This window comes from Diplotaxodon limnothrissa, linkage group LG18 (assembly GCF_057381915.1).
Source record: "Diplotaxodon limnothrissa isolate DT_005_m linkage group LG18, D_limnothrissa_male_GT1.1, whole genome shotgun sequence".
NCBI classification, from domain to species: Eukaryota; Metazoa; Chordata; class Actinopteri; order Cichliformes; family Cichlidae; genus Diplotaxodon; species Diplotaxodon limnothrissa.
Genome location: NC_140613.1, coordinates 6,811,813 through 6,828,803, shown reverse-complemented (window position 1 = coordinate 6,828,803; position 16,991 = coordinate 6,811,813). Strand labels below are relative to the sequence as shown.

The 16,991-nt window shown below is 40.6% G+C and overlaps 1 protein-coding gene across 4 annotated transcripts in view; it reads right to left on the bottom strand.

Moving 5' to 3' along the window:
• Positions 1-16,991, bottom strand: part of pard3ab (par-3 family cell polarity regulator alpha, b) — a 250,718-nt gene that overhangs the window by 79,254 nt on the left and 154,473 nt on the right. For 2 of the 4 annotated variants that reach the window (XM_085378508.1, XM_085378510.1), the window contains 3 exons: positions 13,593-13,779; positions 11,918-12,069; positions 10,847-10,891 (listed from right to left, as the gene is read on the bottom strand). In XM_085378508.1, coding sequence (XP_085234634.1) covers positions 10,847-10,891; positions 11,918-12,069; positions 13,593-13,779 — 384 coding nt within the window. The remainder of the gene's footprint in view (positions 1-10,846; positions 10,892-11,917; positions 12,070-13,592; positions 13,780-16,991) is intronic. The other 2 variants (XM_085378509.1, XM_085378512.1) reach the window with 1 other exon arrangement.

Sequence of the window (16,991 nt, the reverse complement as noted above, 5' to 3'; positions counted from 1 at the left end):
AGCAGAGGCCTTCAAGCGACCCCATTAATGCTTTATAGTATCGTTTATTGTACTATACACTAGAATGGATCTCTATGCTGACATATGAGGATATAAGTTTAGCATACAGGCAACACATCTCATACAAATGAAAAACTTTTCTTCAGGAGCCAGCTGTATTATTACAACAGGTAAAAATGTTTTTTAAAAACTAACGTCACCTCTATTGTTAAGATGTTGCCTTGTTTGTAGTTAGGGCTGCCACGATTAGTCAACTAGTCACGATTACGTCGACTATCAAAATCGTCGATGACTGATTTAATAGTCGACACGTCGTTTGAAGCTTTGTAAGATCCCAAAAGACGCAGGAATAAGTAGTAGTATTTAAGAGTGTAATAACGGACTGAAACAGAAGATGGCAGCACTGCATCTACAAGGATGCCAGCCGCCGTTAAACCCCGAAGAAGAAGAAGCTGTGTCCCAGAATTCATAGCGCAGCCCAGCTCAGTTTCCAACAATGGCGGCAGCTAGTTAGTTTTAATATTACTCTTATTATTCTTTCTGGGTCACAAAATAAACGTTTGACGTGTTTTCAGGCGAGAATGTAGCTGTGTAAACCTCAAATATCGGCTCAGTTTATCAGGACACCACATATTTTCAAAAGCGCTCCGACGTTTTCGGAGACGTCTGTTACCCACTAGCTCGATAGCTAGCTGGGGGCAAGGCTCACTAGAGCCGTGAGAACACCGGACTCCCGGCAAATCGTTTTCAAACCCACCGCCGTCTTTCGCTACTCAGGTTAAACATATATAACTCACTTAGATAACTTAAAAATGTTATTGTTTGGCTTTTTTCAGTATTTTATTTGTTCCTGAGTAAATCGGCTGAGTTTATTAAACTTCACCAAAACAATCTGCACAATTCATTAAAATTTAATAAACTACCATCTTATTTTTAGTTAGCACATACCTTAAACACTTAAAGCTGTAGGCTAATGATAGTTATATAAGAGCAGATGCATGCTGGTGCAATAAGCATCCGTTTTACGTCCAATGGATGCATGATCTGATTAGTCGACTAATCGCAAAAATAATCGGTGACTAGTCGACTATCAAAATAATCGTTTGTGGCAGCCCTATTTGTAGTGTAGCTCTCATCACTATCTAAAAACATTTTAGCCATGAGCAAAAAACAGCTCGCTACGTTATCGCTTTAGGAGTGATCACAAGACTGTTCGTGGACTCCAGCCATCAGAGGAACTGATGACCCAGAGGATTACTTTTGATGGCAATGTCCCTGCAACAATATGGAATTAGAGGTGGTACATTAAGCAGCTACTGTGGCTACATAGAGCTGATGCTATAATTAACTTTGACTGCATGGTCACAGTAATCAGAACAGTTGGAAACTTGAACGCTGATTTCAAACTAACAAACAAGGGCTGAGTGTGAGCTGCTGGCTTTTGTTCTAATGTGCAACCACATCATGTCTTTTATGTTAGACGTAGGAGTCATGAGTCCTGTTTTGCTTCAATCATGAATGGATTTTGTCACTAATGCTGCCTTGTTTCCTCTGATCCTGCTGACCAGGCAATCTTTTTTAGAAGATAAGGTAACAGAGTTGTTGTGGAAAATTTAAAGAGTAGACAACTGTGTTTAAAATATGCTGAAGGACAACGGATGGCGAATGATGATGCAAAGGATATGAAACAAAAACAGGAGTTATGTGAGAGGATGACTTCAGAGGACGGACGTAGAGGATGGGCGTGTTCGTTTTTCCCACCGTAAACACTGACTCAGCAACGTCACACATGTTTAACAACAGCAGCACACTAAAGCTGTCCAACTATGACCTCAGACTCTTCCCCGGTGTGTCCGCTTTGATTTTATGTAGCCGCAGTACTGTTGTGTATAGTACGTGAGTTATTTATTTATTTATTTTTCGCAGTCTGGGATTTGTTCCAGCCAGCTTCACCATTCCCTCAAGGTGAACGCTTCTACAGCAGCATCCTCAGCGCACACACGTGTGTGTATGATGATGACGAGGAAATGCAGAGGCTGCAGGAACACCATACACAGACAGCTGATGTTACGTGTCTACTGTTAAGTCTCTTTTTCCACAATGTGTAATTAAAGGCTTAATTTCTTGTTAACGCCAACAAAAGACGGGCTTACTCCAAGGAAAAAACACAAAAAACTGTTTGTAGTCATGTGAGCTTTAGCTGAATAACAGTGTTTTAAATATGACACCCTGACAGTATAATAGGCTGATGTCATATTGTCATAAAAACATCATAAAACATGAACATTTTAGTATAGCTCTTGATCTTTTGGTAATAATTGGTTAATAATTCATTAGTCCAACTACTACTTTACTGAAGCGTGACTAAAACACCTGGTTTACCTGAAGATGAGCGGTCTCCTAAGGGACAATAAGCAATAACCTCTAACAACAATGCATCGTAATCAAACCTGGCATGCTCGTTTCACTAAGACGGGAGGCTTATCGATTGTGTGCGCAGCTTCTCCTGTGTGCACGTGCGACAACGCCACTGATCGAGTACAAATTTCATTACGAGATGTGGCTCTAAATGAAAATAACCATCAGCAAAATTGGAGAAACATGACAGTTTAATTAAACTAAGACTATTCAGACAGTGGTGCAGGTATAATTTTTGCTCCCATATGGCACCTTTCACAGGCTCAGTACATGTACGTTGAATAATAAATGTGGAAAAAAGATAAGGTGAGGAGGTTGGGAGGTAAATGAAATAGCCCCTAATCTCCTGGGTGGTGTCACTTCAGAGTGTATGAGGAGGCTGCAAAATACACAAATCCTAACAGAATAGCACGAGCTGTCACGGCACGGGAGGCTGAATGAAAACGATAGGCTACAAAAGAATAGCACAAAGTTTGGAGTAGTAGGAAGTGACATACAAATAAAAGCCAAAGACATGACGAAAATAGAGCAGTGAGACGAGTCAACATGTAACAGTAAGCAGAGCACTGAATCTGTACATTGTAGCATATGACCGGGCCTTCTTTCAAACATTCAAATATATGAATGAGATTACTTTCAACCTATTTTAGTCACATTAAGCTTCTGCAAAGATTTCGATTGTTATTTATAGGCAGAATGTTGCTGGCATTCTTTAAACAAAATCAATTTGGGCAAAATGTATTGTAATATATTAAAATGACCTGCCAGCGCTGTCGTATATTCACAAACGCCAAGTCTGGAAACAAGCAAAAAAATTTTGCCAGGCAGCTTACTCACATTGAGACTGACCCAAAAAAAAAAAATAAAAAAAATAAAAAACTGTAGACAGAGAGAGAGAGAGAGAGGGGGGGGGGGACAGAGCTGGAAAATTGAATACATGCAGAATGAACAAGCTTGTGGGTTAGCAGCCTCCCATTCATTCTCATCAGCCTGTCCTGTTCCCTTAACGTCTTACTGAGAGCCGGCCTGATAGGCTTTTCACGCTGTGCAGCCACATTATTTAAAGGCTTTGCCCAGTGCCATTCACAAAAGTCACACTTCAGCGGCAGTCTTCAAAAAAAGAAAGAATAGTTTACACTGAGTTGGAGATCTGACAAATGGCATTTAGTCACAAACATGAAAAAAAAACTTTTGCTTTATATAAGACTTGACTTTTAAGTAACTTGGTGAGGACATTTCGTCTTATTCAGTTAGTAACTCAAAAAGCATACAGGTCATACAGAGGACTGCTCACACGCTGGCAACCAGTGAGATTAAGATAATCGTTATATTTCCATTTATACTGTTGTAATTATATTGCCACACGAGCCCAGTTGGTGGCATAATGGCTGATTGAGGCAGCAGTCATGTCAGGTTTTTAGTTACCAGCTTTTTCTTTTGCAAGAGGTTTTTTTTGTCAGTGTTACAATATTGAGACAACAGTTTAGGCCCACACCCCACCAAAAACACTGACTCATGTTTCAAAAATAGCCCATAGTTCACTCTGGGAAACCTTTCCTACCTCCCAAAATTCATATAAATGAGCTTGAAGTGTGAACTTTACAGAGATCACACAGGGGTCACTTTCTCACAGATTTAGACCTGCAAGAAATCTGGATGCAGTTTCAGAGACTGCCAACAGTCCAGTATTGTCCTCCGTCAATGGAGTGTCCTCGTCCAACATGTGGCAGTGGCCTGTGCCAACAAACATCTCAGTCAATCACAGCTTAGGAGAGGAGGGCCGCTGTATCCCCTCTCGGAGCTGTCAGAGTCTTTGGTTTCAGCAGGATGGTCGTGTTTTGACTTTGCTAAATGGACCATGGATCGCTTGTACTTAGTGGAGAGTTCAAATATTGGGAAAAGAAAAAAAAGTCGGTAAAGTGACACCAGAGGCCAACAAGCTAAAAATAAACACTGAGCACTTAAAGAAAAAAACAGGGTGAAATCTATTAGTCAAACCAATCGGGGAATGGAAAGGGAATCTGATTCCAGCCTCCGACCCTTTTGTCGGAGAGGCGGATGCTGTCCAAGATAAAGACAATGTTGGATAACACCTCCCACCCACTCCATGACATGTTGGTCAGTCACAGGAGCTCGTTCAGTGAGAGACTGAGATTACCGAAAAGCACCACTGAACGACACAGGAAATCATTCCTGCCTGTGGCCATCTCCCTGTACAACGCATCCACTTAACACACTGTTTGCTGCTACAACTACACATGTTTCTTTTCCAACTATTTATTTATGAGTGACTTATGTATGTATGTATGTATATATATGTATATATTGTACTATTCTTAGTTAGTGTATTGTCTGTCTTGTCTTAATGTTGGTTTAAAATGGAGCACTGTAACAAAAAATAATTTCCCCCAGGGATCAATAAAGTATTCTGATTCTGATTCTGATTCTGAAAAACACTTTATTTTTCATGAATTTCACACCAAATAACAATTAGATTATAGTCATTTCAGCACATTTAGTCTTTGAAATTAGACTCTCAAAATTTCAGTGAAAAGGAAAAAGATAAGCCAACGGTAATTAAACCGTAACCACATAACCAGTTTCATGGTAAACTGTTTTCAGATCCAAGGGATTTTTAAAAGAAGGGATACTATCGGTCACTACTAGCATTCTTCTGGAGTCATCTGAAGTCATTTGCCGAAACGAGCTTACATCTGGATTTGAACGTTTACATTTACACAGCATCCTTCTCTATGCTTCAAACAGCCTGTGTCTTGACTGTTTGTGGTCTCTGCTGCATTGGCTGTCATTTAGGAAGCGGAGACAGACAGTTGTGCGTACAAAGCATCTAACTCTGACATTAAAGCCCTCCTGCTTCAATCAACCAGTGTTTTAGCTTGACGTTGATGTTTCCCCCCAACCATAATCAAACAGTTATATGTGCGACTTAAAGAAACCTGTTATTAAACTATTAAGAATAATGTATTTTGTCATTTTAGGCATGAGAGCTTGATGGATTTTAAGATGTGATGCCAAGTTGTTACTTTTCTGGCTGTTATCAGATTATGCAACAAGTACAGTTGACTCATCTGTTGCCACCATTTGGCAGACACGGCTTATAAAATATGCAGCACTCCCATCCTCGCTAGGGCTGAACGATTATGGAAAATAATCTAATTGCGATTTTTTGCCCCAATATTGCGATTGCGATGCGATATGCGATTATTTTTTAAGGTCTTTGTCTTCTGTATTATTAAACAAAGACAAGCAATACATCATATAGTATGGCCAATACTATATTACATTAATTTTAAACTGTTCTTTCCTGGAAGACAGACCTCTGTTATGATGACATGAGGTGATGCATGAATTGATGACTGACATTTTTATTTAACTTCTTCAATCACAACAGTATATTTGAACATACACAATAGTTTATTTTTAGCTTACAAACATCTGAGCATAAAGTGCTGACAAGGAACCCTGGTGTAAACATTAAAATGAAAGTCAGTACAATGTGCAGATTGCAGAAATATACATAAAAAAAATCAGTGGCTTTACCACACTCAGTTTTTCGACATCTGTGAACTACTAGACAGTCATTCAATTAAAAAATAATATTAAATAAATAAAACTAATAAATAAAAAATACACACATCTTACTGATCTCTGCAGTCAGTAACATTACACATAAAGTGCAAACATAATAGCAATTGTATAAACACACACACAAACACGCCTTTAAATTTTAAAGGCGTGAAATTGGACGGTCTAGTTCTGATTAGCTAATCAGAAGGCTAGTTCTGATTAGCGTCACCGCTGTCTCGGTGGAGTTTAATAAACTCGGCCGTCTGCTTCTTGCTATCTAAAATATAACCAGACACTGGTGTAAATTCTCGACTGTCTCATACTTCTGTTTAATAAGTTTTCTGTTTGACGTTTAGTCAGCTGTGTGAAAACCAAGGAGGAACCCACCCGGGGGATTAATAAAGTTTTATTTTATCTAATCTAATAACTTTAATCTCAGCCAAACCGATTTACTCACGAACAAACAAAACACTGAAAAAAGCCCAACAATAACATTTTTAGGTTGTCTAAGTGACTTATATATTACGTTTAACCCGAGCAGCGAAACTCCGCGGTGATCTGAAAATGATGTGCCGGGAGTTGTGCCGTTCTCGGCCGCATCAGTAACCCTCGAGCTCCCGGCTAGCTGTCGAGCTGGTGGGTAGCAGACGCCTCTGAAAACGTCGAAGCACTTTTGCAAATATGGGATATCTTGATAAACCGAGCAGATATTTGATGTTTACACAACTACTTTCTCGCCTGAAAATATGTTAAAAGTTTATTTTGTGACCCAGAAAGATTAGTATGAGTAATTTTAAAACTTAGTAGCGGCCGCCATTGCTGGAAACTGGAGTTTGGCTGGGCCGCGCTATGAATTCTGGGATATGGTAGTAATTTGGACAGCCTTCGGCACGTCGCTGTGACGTAATCGGTCTACAAATGCGGCCTCAGGAGGATGCAGCCCATGAATTTGGACATGTCCAGAGTATAATCGCAGCCTTTGCGGTTAGAAAATTGCACTTGATCATGTCGCGATATTATCGCAAATGCGATATATCGTTCAGCCCTAATCCTCGCTGACTCAGGCCATCACAACATGATTAAAAGTTGGGAACAAAATCACTGTTACCCACATGCTGTTAAAAAAACAAGAGGTTGCATAAAAGAATGACAATGGTGGCCTCGGCATCAATCTGCATTTTTATTTGTTTTTCACACCTGCTGCGAGCTGCCCCAAAACATCTTATTTCTCAAAGTCTAAAGTCTCATCCCTCTCGCTCCTGCTCCGCACATGTTCCTTCCGTCCATGTCACCAATTTGAGAGGCAGACCCTTTTATTCAGTTGAAGCGACAGCGAAAATACACAAGACTTGACAGTGACTGATGACTCGCTGTCAGCTCACTGCCTTAACCAAGGACAGAGCGCTTTCTCTCTGCTCCCTCTACTGCCACGCGCTCACAAAATAATTAGCGCAACAGCGGCATTTGAGGCAAAACGGGAGAAAATCTAATCTGCAGTCACCCGACTGCTTTCACAACCGTGTTCAGCAGTGACCTTAAAGTGCAGCGAGGGCTACGAGTCTTCACTTTGCAAACTGACAAATTTGTCTTGCCAGCGATCGAGCCAAACACTAAACACGGGGAACACTACACAAATGCATAAAGACTCGAGCAGTGGGTAAACTTTAAAAACGAACCCTGCAAGCAAGCTGCATAATCTATGTTTGTAGATCAATGTTTAATTTAATGGCTGTCATTGTAGCTCCTGTGCAATTCCTGCCTTGTACCTGTTATGAATCGATCTCTCTGGTACAAAAAAAAAAAAAAAAGAAAGAAAAAGGGTGTAGTTATAAAACCAACTCTAATCTGCAGTTAAATCGTTTGCAAGAAGGTTGAATAATGTGTTGCTAAATTAATCTGCGATCTGTTTTATAAAAGAAAAAGTAAAGGGGAAGATGATATGCAGGACTTGGATCAGTGGGGCCTAAGCTGGTTTCTAACAGAGTTGAGTAAACTTCTTTGTTGCTGGAGGACATTAACTTGAACTTTTGTTATAACAAATGAAGACAGTTCTTCTTTTTCCTCCAGTTTTGGAAAGCCTATTCCCCAGAAAGCACACATTACTATGTGAGTAACTTATATCTAAAAACCCATCTTGAGGACATTTATAAGATTAAACACAACTGCCTCATATGACGTATAAACCAAATACCGTATTTTACGCACTATAAGGCGCACTTAAAATCCTTTAATTTTCTCAAAAATCAACAGTGCGCTTTATAATCCGGTGCGCCTTATGTATGGATTCTGGTTGTGCTTACAGACCTCCAACCGATTTTATGTGGTACATGGCGCTCAAACATCTGTCAAAAAACTCCATCCGCTTCAGGTCCCAAAGTCAAACGAACACTGCGGCATCACTGAGATTTAAAAACTGTCTAAATTCTTTCATCTTTAATAAAATGATCAGCCTTGCTGCTTTACCAGATGTAACAATTAAGTTTAACATCCAGGCATCCATGAAAACAGAATTTATTCAATTTAACAGAGTGAGATGTTAGCGGGAAGTTACCTAAACATGATATACCATGTTCTGACTGAGAGATTTCTGAAAAAATTAAACGTACAGTTCTGCTATCACTTCAAACATAAATGAAGACAAAACTAAACAGCAGTGAATGCTAAACCGTGTGGCTCTCCAAATGACGTTGTTCCTCCCCGTTTTCTTAAAAAGGTATTTCCTACCATCGGACCACACATTCTGAACATTAATACTAGTCTTTTGTTTGGTCAAGTACCTAGGGAATTTAAGCATGCAGTCATACATCCTTTACTTAAGAAACCTGGCTTAGTCATATCAAATTTTAGACCCACCTCTAACCTTCCCTTTCGTAAGATTCTGGAAAGGATTGTTTATACTCAGTTGATGGATTACTTGAATGACTCTAAATTGTCAGAAATCTTTCAGTCCGGCTTTAAGCCATTTCACAGTACGGAGACAGCCCTCGTAAAAGTTATGAATGACATCCTGATAGCGACAGACTGTGGTAAATATGCGGTGCTGGTCTTGTTGGACATGACCGCTGCATTCGACACAGCGGATCACGATTTGCTGATCTTTCGCTTACAGCACTGTGTGGGGATTTCTGGTTCGGCACTTTTGTGGTTAAAGTCCTCTCTTAAATAGGACCTTTTGTGTTAAGTTGGGGTCGGCTTCATCCTCTGTGGCCCCTCTGCTTTGGGGTGTGCCACAGGGATCTATTCTTGGGCCATTATTGTTTTCACTGTACCTTTTGCCTCTTGGCGTGATTTTCCGAAAACAAAGTGTCATTCCATCTATATGCAGATGACTGCCAGCTTTATTTACCTTTTAGTCATTCTGATAGTCTCCCAAGTCGACCTCTGCTTGACTGCCTTAGTGATGTCAAAGCATGGATGGCAAAAAACGTTTAAATTTTAATGATCGGAAGACAGAAGCGATTTTATTTGGCCCAAATCGTTTTTCTCACACTCAAGATGTTGATCTTGCAGCTTTGACTTCCCAACTAAAGAGTTCGATCACAAATCTCGGAGTAAAAACTGATTCTGCACTTACCTTTGATGACCACATAAACAGGGTGGTAAAATCAGCATCCTATCACCTCAGACGTTTAACGAAGGTTAAGTGCTTTCTTTCCAATTGTGACTTGGAAAGTGTTATTCATGTCTTTATTACTTCACGTTTAGATTATTGCAATTCTCTTTTAATATTGGTTGGGCAGGGCACTTTGTCACGCTTGCAACTAGTGCAATTTTTAGAAGGAAATTTGATCACATCACTCGATTTTGGCCTCTCTACACTGGCTTCCAATTGAATTTAGGATCCGTTTTAAAGTCCTTTTATTGGTTTTTAAATCTCTAAGGGGTCTGGCACTTGTTTATTTGTCTGACTTGTTGAAGCCCCATGTCCCCACTCGTTCCCTTCGGTCAGCTGAGCAGTTGCTGCTTTTGGTCCCAAAGTCACGGCTGAAAGTTAGAGGAGACCGAGTGTTCTCTGTTGCAGCGCCGAAGCTTTGGAATAACCTTCCTCTCCATATTAGACAGGCTACATCAGTGCCAGTTTTTAAGTCCTTATTAAAAACCTATTTTTACTCGCTGGCTTTTAACTCTGTGGGTAACTGACATTTTTTATTAATTTTATTGCCATGTCTGGTTTCTGCTATCTTATTACTATATTTATGTTTGTATTGTACAGCACTTTGGTCTACCAGGTGTGTTTTTAAAGTGCTATATAAATAAATGATGATGATGATGATGTTGATGATGATGATTTGTTGGGTTACTGAAGTTGGACTAGCTGGTATATAGTGATGTGCTACATGATCGCTAGCAACGCAGCTATGTTAGCATAACATAAACACAGTGAAGCTGGAGGATGAACGCTAAGAGGGTCCCGGCTGGTTAGGGAAAAATGCAGTCCCACGGCAGGATGTTTGAAACGGACTAAACTTCAGTCAAGAGAACAAACTGAGATAATCCATCCACAATATGAGGTTAGTCATTAATATACTGCAACAATATGGGAATAGAGCAGCTGCTAGAGAATTCAACATTAATGAATCAATGGTACAGAAGTGGAGGAAGCAAGAAGAATGAGCTGATTAAAGTTTGACTTATCTGACTGTTTTGTTTAACTTAATGCGCCTTATGTGTGAAAACAGACCCATTCATCGACAGTGCGCCTTATAATGGTCTGAAAAATACGGTATCACCTGTACCCTTCAGTACCACACTTCTGAGATGCAGCTCAAGAATGAAAATATGATGAAGATGTTCTTGTTTTTTGGCTTTTAAATCAACCTTTCAGTGCACCGTTCCTTACCTGTGTAGGTCTCAGGATGAGGTGTGAGGTTAATCTCGTCGGCTACTGTTAAAGGAAGGGGGGGAAAGAGAGAAGGGATACAAACATTTGGGGTTCAGTTAGTGCTCACGACATTCCACATGCAACATACAGGTAGCGCTGCAAACATCAGAACGAGCCTCATCTCAATTAGGATCGGAAGCCATGCGAGACCAGGGGGGTGGGGTCGGTGTGGGGGGAGATGGGAAATGAAAAGAGGGTTTGAGGATAGCAATCAGACTTGTTGTGATATCAACATGGCACACAGCAGCAATCTGGTCGGGAAGATTAGATATGATTATAGAGAGTGCGAGCAGAGAGACTGGTGCAGCCAAAGCAATCAGCGACTGTTCGAAGCCATTTCAAGGTGAATCAACACAGTGAAGTTCTTGACTTTGGCGAGAGATGCAGAGTGTGTTTTCAAACCAAGAGGCAAAGGGGGTGGAATACATTTAAATACGAGGTACATGTGTGAAACGCGAGGAGCATGCAAAGATATGCACTCAAGGTTAAATGAAATCCAGTTAAACTAGTTAACTAGGTTTACTGAACTGATAAAAATTACTTTTAAACACTGACTTCACCAAAAAGTTTCATAAGCCATATGCAACTTTTTCTTCACCAACAAACAAAGCATGGGTATAGCACTCATGTTGTATATGCCTTTACTATTAATTTGTTCACATTTTCTTTTAGAATTAACAATAGTGGGTCCTCGTGGATTATTTGCTTTTACTTTATGTATCAATGGGTATTAAACTGGTTATTTCTAAACTTTAGGACGTCTAAACACAATTACTTTATAAGCATAACCTGGATTTTAATGTGAATGGGATTAAAAAGCTTTCATCGGGATATTCTGAGTCAAAGATGATTGATGCAACACGCCGACTATGTTTTAAAAAGTATTAGCACTATATGAATATGAAAGAGGAGGGTGTACAAACGGCTTTAGTCTATATGAAAGGCATTATTGTAGCATCTGGAAAATCCTTGAATTCTTAAGTCGAAGTTGAGTGATGGAGAGAAGCAGAAAGTTTTTAAACACTCTACCTAAATCCATGCTCTTGGACTTGCGTGTCTTGATGATTTCAAGTTGAGAGGCGTCTCCAAATTGCTTGGTGCGCTTCTCTGACATGCTCTGGCGTCCAAAACCTTCCCTCTGGAAAGCACCATCTGGATGATTTTCATCTGGAGCCGCAGAGCTGGATGGAGAGTGCGACAGGTTAAGATGAGCTGGACCTGATCTCACACACGGAAAACCTCACAGACAAATATGTGTTCAAAATCATTTCAATGGATTTAATTACTCCAAAAACAGGAATGTTTTGAAATAGTTGTCATAATTTTTTTTATATAAAAGGAATGTAAAATGAAAGTAAACACATTCTACAAGCAGAAAAGAAAGAAAGAAAAGTGGGAAGAAGAAAGCTGAACATGGTATAAGTTAAGAAGGATTCAAAGAAGCTGTCCTCTTTGAACTCGAGGCCTTCAAACATGAACATGAAGGGCATCGGGGAGGGACGGGGCAAAAATCAAGAAGAAGGTATGGGAGCTGAGCAACTGGAACTAGTGGAATATAGATTGGGGCAATGAGAGAAACAGGGTTGGTGAAGACAGCACGACGGTGAGAACTAAAATAAAAACAGCAGAACTGAGAGGGCAGAAAGGCTGACAGCAGGAGACAAGGAGTTATCTGGATGGAAGAAAGCAAAAGAGGAGATAAAGGCAGCAGTAGAATGGAAGAAAAACTTAACAGACAAAAACAGACAGAGAAAAATATCTGTTAATCTTTCTCACACTGACACACTCAAGATGTCCTTATCATCACTGTGGCAGAAAAGGACATCAGGCTGAGAGGATAGTAGGGGGAAAAAGAAAAGTAGCTGCTCCAGGAAACGCTGCTTACAATCAAAGAGCAATCAGCTGGAAAAAACAAACAATCTGCACACCGATAATCCACAACACTGAAACACCTGACAGACAAAACACTGATTATCACCTCACAAAAGGGTGAGATATACTGTACTAGACAGCAAGTGAACAGTTAGTGCTTGAAGTTGAGCCAACAGGGAAATGAGCAATCATAAGGATTTAAGGGACTCTGACAAAGGTCAGACTCGACAACTGGGCCCAACAGAAGTGGTCCAAGGAGCCGCACATGTGACAGTGTTTTGGTTAGCAAAGACTGGCTTGTGTAGTCTGATGCTACAGAAGAGCTACTCCAGAATAAACTGCTGAAAAAGTTCATGCTGAATAAGACAGGAAGGTCTCAGTACAGTGCAGCCCTTCGAATGGCAAATCATTAAATAAGTAATGGCAGCAATCTGTTAGAACAATAATGTTTTCTGTTGCTCTTGTCAGACACAAGTTGCATCGGGGTGCACTGTGGGAAAAGGCCAGCTACTGAGGCAACATGATGCTCTGGGCTATAATGTAAAATTTTAAGGAACAGCTTCCAGAACGAGTGTTCAGAGCATCGAACGAACAGGAACCATCTCACAGTTTACAGAGCTTAAAGAGCCCGCTGCTAACATCTAGTGCCTGATACCGCATGACTGCGAGGTCTCAAGTAGCTGTAAAAACAAACAACCTGTTGCATATGAAGTTTTTCTCCAAGAAACCTTATTTTCAGATATTATATGCCGTTTTGTTAGATTTAGGCACAGTAGCTCTGTGGAAAACGTGTTAAACTGTACGCTAACCAGAAACAACAGTTTCCGCCTACCTGTGATTCTGATTGGGCAGCTCTTTGGTCCACGGTGGAGTCACATCAGCTGCGAAGCCGACATCATCGTGCGAGCTCGAGGACGACTGGTCGGAAAGGTGGGGTGGAAGAAGTGGCGGCCGGTCATCTTCTATGATCACAGTGTCGTCCTGCGGCATGTTGACGGTCGGTGAGAGCTGATAGTTTCCTGCAGGGGACAAAAATATACTTTTCATTATTCTTATGTTTTCATCGCTGTGTTTATGTGTTTTGGTCCTTCAGATCCAAAGTTTTCTGTGTTCCCAACTTCACAAAGAAGACTTGTATATCTCCACTCTGACAAAGACATAAATATACATGTAGAAAAAATGAAAAGGTTAAAGCCAAGTTGTTATGTTAGTCCTTGAGACTCAGAGCAACAGCAGCATTTCTCAAGTCAATAATAAGAGAGAAAAGGACGGAGAATCAACACGCCAGAACACAAAGTCTTACAGCTCGGTGTGACAGAGTAAAGCAATCTAACAAAATCAGTTAGTTTACATTTATACCGCTTCTTTCTGACTGGTTTCATTTCTCATGACTTTCACTAATGAAGAACAATATGTTTTATTGACACGACTCAAATTAGAGTCTTGCTTCTTCTTACAGTTCAGTAAGATGTATGAGACAAGTGCACATCTCAACAAATGAATTGGTACTCAGCCGCCGTCTACTGTACAAACCACACAGCATCCCCGTCAGTGTGCTTGAGCGTAAATCAGGAGTTATTTCCAGAGAGAACATTTGAGCCACACTTCCTAATCAGTCAGTGCTGCAGCGATTTATCAATATGGAGAACCTGAGAGTTGAGAAGACACTATGTCTCATCAGCGATTTTATTTTATTGGAATAATCCCTACATAGAAAACAGCATCCGCGATTTATATTGGCGCCAAGGTGAAAATCATGAAAACTGAAAAAAGGAGCACGCTGACTGGAGAAACCCTCAGGAATTCATTTATTTGTGACAGAAGACAACTACTGTATTAAGCGTGAGACTGCAGTCACAGTTTAATTGGAAAGGGACAACAAAATACAATGAAACACGGGTAACTTTTGAAACCACAGAACATATTTTGAAGTTTAAAAACGGTGAGTGAAACGGCTTCTGGCTAATCAGCTTATACCAAGAGGAGTCTGGCAGAAGGCACAATGGTGCTCTTATGTCAAAACACTATGATTAATTCAAGCTGTGCCCTCACAAATAAAGATTAAAAAAAAGTCTGTGTTGAAGCAGAAAAAAAAAATTAAATAGTCTCCTTTCTCCGCCTCTGAAAAGCACAGCTTAAAAACTCTCATTGATATGCAGCACATGACTTTGTCTTTAATCTGTATTTTGAAACTGGCATCAAAAAGGGTATCTTCAATGCTTCATAAAAGCCTTGTGTACTGAGCTTAGGGAGGAGTTTGTTTGTCAGAGACCAGGAGGTCTAAGCCAGGCCTGCTGTTTGCTTCTCTTAACCAGGCACCAAGGGGACCGCAGGGCCGCAGCATGTCATTTCATCCAGCTAGCATGGGTGAATGACCTGATGTAAATGAGCTGAAAGGAGAAAACAAAGGAGCGATGAGGAGGTTTGAGTGTGTTAGGGTATGCAAATTTGTGTGTAGAGGTCAATTAAAATGTTGTCGGTCAATGTTCAAAGTGACATCTTATTTATGTGAACGGACTGATGCACAACGTACTTTTTAATCCCATTTTGGAAACATAATAAGGCAGTAAAGCTTGCGCCACACAAAACCCTATTTAGAGTGTTATTTTAAAGGAATAATATGACTTACAGTGATGTTTGTGCTGCAGTTTTGGTGATTGAAATTCTTGTACTTCAGCAGTTATCTGTAAGTGATGTATGGGAAGCTGCTTGTAAATCAAGGTTAGCAGCAGGAACTGATTACTTTGCCCTCCACCTTCTAAATATGGTTCTGGTTTCAAAATTGAGAGCTCAGAAGCCAATGATGAAATAGTTAATATTTACAGCCTCCTTGTGCTTGGTAGTGACTAAAAAAGTAGTGGGAGAAAAAAGACAATAAGAAATGCAGAAATAAGAAATAAATGCACACATTTCTAGGAATATATATAGATGTATATATAGATGTGTAGATATAGATATATAGATATATAGATGTGTACAAGCATGAATTCTCTCACACTCAGTGTGAATGTGCTGTGCTGGATCTGCAGAAGTGTGCAAAGTGCACGGCCTTAACCTTCCCTGAACAACTACAACTGTTCTAGTGGTTTTAGTGTGTGTCTTTGCCCTCCTTTCAGCCCCGCCTCCTGCTGTGCATGTTTGTTATTCACTGTGAATCTGGGAGTCCGGGCGGGTCCTCCAGCACAGCATGGCCACTTCTTTCTCTCAGACCACAGCCACACACATTTTACACAAGCGTCCGCACACATGTGCATTCACAGAACCACTTAATCCCATTTCCCTAAGCAGTCCAATGCGCAACACTGAGAATCCCATCAATGTCACAGTTTGAATCACTGCAGTACAATCAACTGGCAGCTACTGAGTAGGAAACCAATGAATCTGTCAACTCAGTTGCTCGGTATAAGGACGGGGAAAAAAAAGCTTCTTTGTTTTAGTTCCAGCACCCGAGGGCAGCCGACAGCCAGCGACAATGGCTGTGCCATGTGGACGCAGCACACACCCAACATCACCTGAGAATCGAACCAATAAACACAAATTATTGTTCCCAACGGCTGTAATAATTTTAGACAGTGCTGCAGTGGAACAATAGGCAGCATTTCATTGGTGAGTCTCCAGTATTATTAGATGCTTTTTGTATACAACTGCTGAATACTTGAAGGAAAAAAGGGGGACATGGAACTGGCAAGAGGGAAGGAGGGGGTACAAAAGACTTTCTGAATGAAACTGGAAGTAGCAGGAGGGGAGGATAACATGAGGTGAAAGCCATGCGGAGCATTCCCCCCCTCCCTCCTTTTAATTTTGTCTTGTCTCAATGTATTTGCATAATTAGCAAAGAGGTTATTGCCAGGGGTGCTGGGCCTTGAAAGCTATTGGCCTGAAGGAATAATTAAGCTGCTCTCTTATCCCTGGCATCTTCAGCAAGCGATCTAAGAGTGCATGCGGTCCGAAATTCAAGCTGATATGTTCGAAACCAAGTTCTCCTCTAAGAAAGCTTAATGCATGATTTATGTTTAGCTGCACCCTCACAACGCAAGAACAGGCTTATTCCAAGGAACTGTGAAAGACCCCTCCAGCACTCAAACACACACACACAATTGTATTTATCTTAAGAAGGTTTGCTGAGCATGCAAAGCTCTACTTTGTGTTCACATGCGTTCCCATCTGGGACCTGCTTCTAGTCTCTTCCTGACAGCTCCTGACTAGCAGCAATGGAGCAGCTCATAGCCGT